The following is a 9,313-nucleotide window of genomic DNA, read 5'->3' on the forward strand; positions in this document are numbered from 1 at the left end:
TTAGCTCACATGATTCTCAAAGAAAATACACAGCACAGGTATTATTAGTAATCACATCTTCATTTACTAAAGGTAATCTATGTAATCTAATATAGAGACTCTCTTTCTCTGCTTAGTCATACAGTGCCTGGAATGGCTATTCCTATATATTTTAGGTTTACATGGAAAACATCTAATTTCAGAAAATATTGCATACCTTTGGGAACAGAGTCCATTGGACCAGCCACAGGATCCTCTGCCATTTGGTGTGTAAGAGCTGTGAGTGTCCAGTATCACTGTTGGAGATAACTTGGTATGTACATACGCACACCAGTTCCTGAGTGAACAACAATTATTGGTAGAAAAATTCAATTTTGGTCAAAATCATTTTCAAAGACCTTTGCTTAAATACAGAAAAGAAAATGAACAGTGTTTGATAATTGTACCTAAGGAGATTTGAAGAGACAATATATGATGAAAATAATCAGAGCCTACATTTTGCTAGGCTTAGAAAAATCCTGAACTGTTCTTATATTTAATTTTAGTATTTGTACTGAGATCAAAGACTTAGACCTCTGAATATTACTTTGGGAGATATAAGATATAAGGTAAAAAAATTGAACCACATGGTTTGGCATAAAAACTGACATGTTGATTAATGGAATCAAATAAAAGACCCAGATGTACATCTACACACCTCTGAATACTTGATTTTTTTAATAAGGAAGCTAGAAATATGCAGTGGAAAAAAGAAAGCATCTTCAACAAAAAGTGCTGGTCTAACTGGATGTAGGCATGTAGACAAATGCGAATAGATTATTACCCTGCACAAAACTCACGTCCAAGTAAATCAAAGATCCCAACCTAAATCCAGATACAACGAACCTGATAGAAAAGAAAGTGAGGGAGAGCCTTGAATGCATCGATAGGAGACAACTTCCTGAACAGAACACTACTAGCACAGCACTGAGATAGATCGACAACTAAGAGATGGGACTTCATGAAACTGAAAAGCTTTTGTAAGTGAAAAGACACTGTCAGTAAGACAAAAAAAGCTACCCACAGAGTGGGAAAAGATCTTCACCTCCACATCTGAAAGAGGGCTAATATTAAAAACACACAAAGAACTCAAGAAACTAAAAACCAATAAACTTTATAATACAAATAAAAAATGGGGTTCAGATCTAAACAGAATTCTCAAGAGAGGAAAGTCAAATGGCCATTAAGCATATTTGAATGAAGAAATGTTCAACATTCTTAGCCATCAGGGAAATGAAAATCAAAATGATTTTGAGATTCCATTTTATGCCTATCAGAATGACTAAGGTCAAAAATACAAGTGCTGTCAAGAATTCGGAGCAAGAGGATCACGCCTCCACTGCTGGTGCGAGTGCCAACTTGTACGGCCACTTTGGAGATCAATATAATGGATTCTCAGAAAATTGAGAATAGAGCTACCCACGACTCAACTGTAGCACTCCTAGGGTGTATTCCAAAGAATGGTCTACCCTCTCACAAGGCCATGTGCTCAACTATGTTCATATCAGCTTTATTCAAACTGGAAACAACCTAGAAGTTCTTTAACTGAAGAATGGATAAAGAGAATGTGGTACATTTGCTCAGTGAAGTATTACTCAGATGTTGAAAACAATGACATCGTGAAATTAACAGGCAAATGGATGGAGCTTAAGAAAAAAAATCGTCCCAAGTGAGGGCACCAGGCTTTCTTTTGAGCCACCAACCAGCTCTCAACTCATGACGTGGAGACTTATTATTTATTATGAATGTTCAGCCTTATCTTACACCTGTTTTTGGTAGCTCTTATAACTTAACCTGCTTCTCTTCACCTATGTTTTGTTTCAGGTGTTTGCTTTTCACCTTTCTTTTCTTCTGTATGTTCTACTCCAACTATCTGACTGGCGGCTGCCTGACTGGTCCCAGGAATGTCTTTCTCTTTCTTCTTCGCTCTCTCCTCGTTCTTCTCTCTTGAGCCTAGATTGTTCCTCCTACTTTTCCTTTTTGCCTGCCAGTCACACCTATTCTTTCCCTGCACAGTTACCGGCCATTCAGCTCTTTATTAGACCTACTAGGTGCCTTAGGCAGGCAAAGTGAAACAAATATAACACATCTTTACATCATTAAAATGCAGCATAAACAAAAGTCCGTCTTTACATCACTAACAAAGGCAATACAAGCAATTGCAACTCGTCTCTACACAGTTAAAGCAATATTCCACAGCATAAGTAAATGAAACAATCTTTACCTAGATAAGGCAATATTCCACAACAAGTGAGGTAACCCAAATTCAGAAAATAAAATGTGGCATGGACTCATGTATAAGTGGATATTAGCTGTAAAAAAAAAAAAATGTAATGCCATGGTCCACAGACCCAGAGAGTCTATGTAACAAAAAAGCCTAAGGAAGGGATGCATGAATCTCCCTGAGAAGGGAAAATAGAATAGATTTTGTGGATGGATTGGGGGCACATGGGGTTGGGAATAAAGGGGATCAACTTGAAGGAGAGGGAGAACTTACTGGGAGAAACAATTGAAATTGGGGGACATTTTAGGGGCGAGGCGGAAACCTAGTGCAAAAACAAACAAGCCAAAGGAGCACCTCTTTGACGCCCACATTTGCAGCGTGGTTAGCACCAGTACTTGCTCTCTGGAGTGGGACAGAATGGTAGAACAGTGAGTGCAATCACATTATCAGTGACAGACGATAACGGCACACAGCCTTCAGGGTCACAGTTACCGTGTAGGATACTCTTGATGTGACACTGTTGCCATGTACCAGATGTTCAGTGTGATGGTAGTGGCTATGTGCAGTATTTGTGATAGGATGTGAGAAGAGAGCTACATTGTCCCCATTCCTTGATATAGCTGGAGTTTGTTTTTTGGGTGGAACTTATTTTCTATTTTTAAGATCAATAATAAAGTACTATTAAAATGGGGCTCACAAAATTACAGACAAGTGATACACACATATTCTTGTGGTCAAACTGTGATGCTATCTTGTTCAAGAATTTACCAAATTTTATTTCTCTTCAATTCTGGTTCTCCTCAGGCTGTGATCTCAGCAGAGGATTGCAGATGATTTCTGATCCAGCAGGGGTCAGGCTATGATCTCAGCAGAGGATTGCAGATGACTTCTGGTCCAGCAGGGGTCAGACTTTGACCAGTAGCAGACAAAGCAGGTTTAGATGTATGATGTCTGCTTTTCTGCTTAACCAGCTGGTCCTTCCTGTCAACTGACTCTTTCAACATGTCTCCTTAAATAGTATATTTTTCACTTATAGCTGTATAATTATAAAGATAAAAGGTGTGGGAACACAGAAGTTTCTCACTTAATTACTTGATCTGAACAAGCACTTGTCAAATTCAAGCACTTTAGATGTATATGTTTATAGCAACCATGCCAAGAAAAAGAAGAGTAATAGAAGTCTATGATTAATGGGAGAAATTAAAGTGCAGGAAACACTCTAGTGTTTGCTCTGGCAGTGACGTAATGGAAGTACATGTTTGTCAACAAGATGAGAACTTTCCTCTCTGACGTGATGTTTCTGGCATTTCAATGTCCTCAGACTTAACTGTAACTTTTCAAATACTGTGTGGACTTAGGACATCAGGGAAAATAGAGACTTGTCTGGACAAGATTTAATTTCTAAACACCCCCTCCCCATGATGTCATCTGTTTTTTCACAATCCCTCACATTCCAGGTCACTCAGGCTGGAGCAAGGAGCTCGCTTAAACTATGTATCTCTATGACTGAAATTGTGGTGTTCTCAGTTCTTGCTTTACTCCTTCTCAATAGTATTTTTGAATTACTTTTTTCCTCTTGCTGTATGTTGATCACTCATTTCTCTTCTCCTTTCCATGGCCATTCATTTAAAACCTCCAGTGCAGACACCTGTAACTATTAGGCCATCAAACACAGTTACATCAGGTGTGGTGACACACACCTGCCCATCCAGCACTGGGCATATCAGAGCTGAGAATCAAGAGTTCAAAGTCAGTCTAGGTAACATAGCAAGTTGAAGGCCGGCTTATACTCCCTAAAAAGCTCCAACCCTTTTCTTAATTCTTAATTCCAGACTCCCTTTTCAGGACCATGCACATCCATGACCTGAAATACTTGTCTTCACTAACCTTTTCCGAATTTCTACCTCTGAATTTTGATTTCCCATCTGACCCCCAAACCATGCAGCGATCCACTACTCCCCAGCTTCCCTGAGCTCTTTCTTTGTTCCAGGCAGTGAATAGAATTACCAGTAACATAGGGAAAGCCCTTGCTTCCACGAACAACAAAAATGTGCACAACAGCTGTCTGCAGACACAGGTGAGTGTGCTAAGGGAAACTTGGGAGTGATGAGAAAGGAACAGTGCACTAGAGAGATGAGGTCAGGCTGTCAGAGACGGTCTCTTGAAGAGCTGACATCACACTAAAGTAGGAAGAGGAAAAGGACCCCCTCATTCTAGACACCGAAGAAGGAATACTCAGGGAAAACAACAAACCCCCAAACCTATGAAATTCTGGAAAGGTGGATGTTAACTGTTTTAGTCCACAGCATCGGTGGACTCAAAGCAGATGGTGTGTGTGAAGAGAGATGGTGAGACCCCAAATCCCCCTGATTCTGAAAAACACCTCTTTGAGAACTCAGAATATATTTTGAAAAGTACAGTGGACCAGCCAGTAACTATTTCCAAATCCTTATTTAAGCCAATTTCACTTATTTTTCATTTTAGGTTTGCAAAAGTGTGTGACGATAAACAAATTCTAAGAGAGTATGACACAATCCTCTTTTCACGTCAGTACTTGAGATACTCATGTCAGTCATCAGGAAGGGGAACCTTTATGTCCAATGAAGAACGCTAGCCGGACTTTCTTGTTTACGTGAACTCTCACTGTATGGAGGGCGGGGCGCAGAAGTGGAATACTGATGGAAGCCAGGAATGGAGACTGGTGACTGACAAGGGCAGGGTTAGTACAAGATGGAGAGAGGCAGAGTGACATGGAAACCACGAGGGGCAGAAGAGACTTGCTGATAGATGAGGTAATGTTTGTAGAGAGGGAAGTGTAGAGGATCTCCTGAGGCCTCCAGTTTCAGAAGCAGCTTAGCTCACCGAGATGACAGCCACTGGATCCTTATGTGTAGTAGGTATGAGTAGGGATAAATTAAGCAGGTGGCTGGATTGTACCACACCTCATTCTGTCTCTTATTCTTAGCCAAGGCTTACGGAGCCATTCAGAATGGGTAGTCCATTTACCCCCATTCACTCTCCCCAGCTGCATTCACACATATGCTACATTTGGCACAAGCACTCAGTCGCTACAGACTACCTTTCCTGTTCAGACCTGTCACCCTGTGACTTGGGTCTCATGAGGGTGCAGGGTGAGGGAAATTTTGGTCATCGAGTTTTGCCATCAACATGTTGAGGATACATTGGGTGTCCAGCAAATGTCTGTCCTACGTATAAATGTTCTAGTACTAATTTCATCTTTTTGTGCCTATTTCAATGTGCTCAGTCATTTAGAAACACCCCTTCTGCCTGACAGGAAACCACAGATCTCTCATAGCTACAGCCCCCCGCCCCACTCCAGAGGGCTAAAAGGGAACCAAGTCAGACAAAAATAATACAGATGAACCTTGCAGAAAGGAACCTATCATCCACACAAGTAGTCACTTTTATTAAGAATTATTATTAAATTTCAAGCATGACAGAGTGATAAAGGTACGGTGTGCTTGTCCAAGATCACCCAGGGTTTATTTTCACTGAGAAGTATTTCTTGGGAATAGCTCTACTTACATATGAACCCCTATTTCACATTCTCCTTTCTGCTTTGCTATATATACCATTTTACCTAGGCCAGAGCACAGTAGAGATTTAAATAACACTGGAAGGAGGTTCCTATGTGCAAAGAGTTCTTGAGTTCTTTGTGAGAACCCTTCTCTGAGCCGGGCAGTATTTAATCCCAGCATTCAGAGACAGAGGCAGGCAGATTTCTGTGAGTTCAAGGCTAGCCTGGTCTACAGAGTGATTTCCAGAACACCCAGGGATACACAGAAAGACCTTGTCTCAAAAAAGTAAAATGAACAAACAAACAAAAAAAAACGTGAAAAAGAAAAAAAGAATTCTTTGAAGACTGAGAACCACAGCAGGCAGTAGAGCGGCTATCTAACTGTCCGAGAAGGTTGCCATTAGGAGTAAAAGCAATAGAAAACAGAGAAAGACCATGCTATCTGGACAAGGAAAGAGGAAATGAAGGTTCAGGATATTATGGACCAAAGAACTAGAAGTCTGGCTGGCAGGGTGTGGTAGAAGATAAGGTTGGAGGCTATATGCAAGGTTGTGTGAGTAACTGGGCAAGAAACCTGAAATATATTCTGGAGGCAGTCAAGAGTCCTTGGGATTCACAAACAGAAAAGTGAGACACTTGTTCTGTCTTCTCACTTGAGATGATGCCTCTCTTCTGCTAAAGGAGAGCACCAGGGGCCCCCAAGCCTCCAAAGCCCAGCCCATCTCTTTGCTCTGAGATCTACTAAGTAAATGACTTTAAGTCAATTATTTAACCTCTTCAAAAACACACAATGACAGAATCTTCCCTTTGTTATGGAGATATTGTTATATATAATGGTTAACTGGTTCAAACACACACAGATGCCATATAAGTTACTGTTAATCAAATCAAAATATGAAAAACTTCTTTCAACTCGAGTCTTTGGATCTTTGTGTCCAGAGAGAGAGAGAGAGAGAGAGAGAGAGAGAGAGAGAGAGACCTTGCTTTTCTCTCACACCACTGTCATTTGGACGGTCTAATGTGTAGGATGTCTTAGACTGAGTAGATAGAAAAGCCTAGATTCTCCAAGCCCCTGAACAATAGAATTCGTAAGCCAAATGTGTCTTTACTGTAGAAACAATTGAAGTTTGTTCTCGGTGGCGAATCCATACAGTAAAGTGCTGTTCAGCTAGTTGCATTTCATATGTGGTTTCTTGAAACACAGGTTGATACTGGGAAAATCAGTAGATATAGTGATGCTTACTTTTTGTAGAAAATATTCACAGAGGTAGAAAGACATTCAAATTCTTTGTGTGTTTGAAGCCTGGAAGAGTTCCAGGCACATGCTGGACACTCATAAATAATGATCAAAAAATAAGTGTTCCCAAGTGTTGAGGAGAAAGGCCTTAGCTAAAGTAAGTACCATTAATTAAAAGTCTAATGTCAACTCTAATGTCAAGTCTAATGCTTATCTATAAAATAGTTAAGTAGTAATTTTAATTGTGCTGCAATGATACATACTTCTTCTACAAGTGGTGCTTTAGTTTGTCTTTTCATATGCTTTATTGGCTCCCTATTCTATCACCAAAACTCTCCAATTACAGACATATGAAAAGCTCAAAATCATTTCCTAGGACTGTTAAAGAGTTCTATTGAAATTCAAGAAAATTAGGTTACAGAAACTAATAAAACATGATAAATAAAAATGATAAATGAAAGCAATTTAGAAGATTCTCAGTAGATAGCATTTGTCATTATTATTATTTACTAGGAAACTTCTTAGTAAGTAGGATGTGTGTTAGCTGTTGTGGACCAAACTTCCACTCGTTCCGTATTAAACATGGCTGGTAACACTTGTTTCACAGTTAATTTGGTTTATTCCAAATTCCAAGTGAATTTTTAGCTAAAATGATACTTACATTTGAAGTTTTATGACCTTGAAATTTTATAAATAGACTTGACTTACAGGAATGGGGACTCTCAGGCGCATTGGCTTTAACTTTTCTACCTCTTGCTCCTCAGGTTATCCAGTGAACAGCTTGCTCAAAACAGCTTTCACCCAGCAGGTGGGAACTACCATTTTTAAGTTAAGTTTTATTGTATTATAGGTATAACATCTAACTCAATTTAGACTCTTGAAACTACTTCACTATGGGTAAAATTATTAACAAGCTTGGCTCATACCTCTAAATACACAAATGACAAAGACATATGTGAATAAAACATTCACTCGCTTAGGCATATGTTTTCTCTGTGTTTTGTTTTTGGGCCCATTTGGAACTTTTCTTACAATACCCCTTAATACTCGGTTTTACTTGACTCCCACAATTCAGATTGCTGCCACATTAAATCAAGCTGAAAAGCCTGCTTTCTGATTCATCACATTTCTGACAACAGAAATGGGATTTTCCGGACAACTGTTCTGTGAGCCATCCATAGCTAAGTTCTCTTAAGTGGGCTTTCCACTCTCCCCTTTCCCAGTGGCGCGTGGGCGTCCCTGATTCTGAGCACGTGGAAAAGAGATTTTTAGCCTTTTGCCCTTCTCTCATCCCCCTTCCCAAAGGCCACGACTGTAGTTCTGAAGCCACTACCAACCACAACGTGATGCTATGAACCTTGCACAATTCTGTGAGCAGGAGAGGCTTCAGACCACTTTCCAATCTCTAGACCACAGTCAGAAAGAGAGCAAGAAGAAAATGTTTCTTACTTTTCTCTAGTTGTTTCAAAACTGGATTTTTGATAGCTGGGTCTTTGACTTCTGCTGCTGCTACTTCCGCTGAGGTGCGTTTCCCTTGGGGACCTGTTCCCCATATCTCCAGATGACTTGGGGGAGATAGCTTGTTGATTGGGCTTTCTGGAAAAACTTTGAAGGAAGTTCAATGTGGCATTAGCAAGCTCCACCATCCCTGCTCCCGGGCCGGCTTTGCTCTGGAGAGCAAGAGGCAGCGGTGCCATCACTGCCTCTGTCTTCTCCAGGGGTGTGGGTGTTTGACTTCTCCCCTCAGCTGAGGTGCTTGTCTCAGAGGTCTGCACTGTTGACAGCAGTAGAGTGTCTTCCGAAGGTCTCTTGGGAGTTGCATCTGCCTGAGAGGAGGGATTCTGAGTGGCAGAGAGCACTTGAAGGCTCAGGACTTCCCTCTGAGGAGCTGAAGTGGAGTTCAGAGGCAGAGGAAAGTTTTCCTCCTCAGGTGCAATGCTTGAACGCAGGGTGTTGGTAAGCCCCAAGACCCCTCCCCATAAACTGGAAAGCAGGACAAACAACTTCGGTCCCTTCATGGCAGTAGATTTATGCACAAAATTTCATGTGGAATTGAGAGACAAAGACCTTCCAGTCTTCCTGATAGCCACTTCTGCACCAAATGTACTGAAACTGGGTCGAGACAATCTGGGGTGTGCAGAGGAAACAGGTTTCTGTGTTTACAGTGTGCTCAGGAAACCAGTTTTCCTGTTTCTGTACTTGTTCGGCGATCTGTGACCCTCCAGGATGGATCAATGAATGTGGTAAAGGACCTCTGAGAAGCTAAGGGAAGAGGGGACAACAAAGACAATTATCA

General features: G+C 40.8%; 1 protein-coding gene across 2 annotated transcripts in view; it reads right to left on the minus strand.

The window, feature by feature from the left end:
* The window catches only part of Mmrn1 (multimerin 1), a 43,424-nt gene extending 34,389 nt beyond the window's left edge, over positions 1-9,035 (minus strand). For both annotated transcript variants that reach the window (XM_005360553.2, XM_005360552.2), the window contains exons 1-2: positions 8,467-9,035; positions 197-316 (exon numbers count right to left, since the gene is read on the minus strand). In XM_005360553.2, the coding sequence (XP_005360610.1) occupies positions 197-316; positions 8,467-9,035 (689 nt within the window). The remainder of the gene's footprint in view (positions 1-196; positions 317-8,466) is intronic.
* Between the last annotated feature and the right edge of the window lie 278 nt (positions 9,036-9,313).

This window comes from Microtus ochrogaster, linkage group LG3 (assembly GCF_000317375.1).
Source record: "Microtus ochrogaster isolate Prairie Vole_2 linkage group LG3, MicOch1.0, whole genome shotgun sequence".
NCBI lineage: Eukaryota > Metazoa > Chordata > Mammalia > Rodentia > Cricetidae > Microtus > Microtus ochrogaster.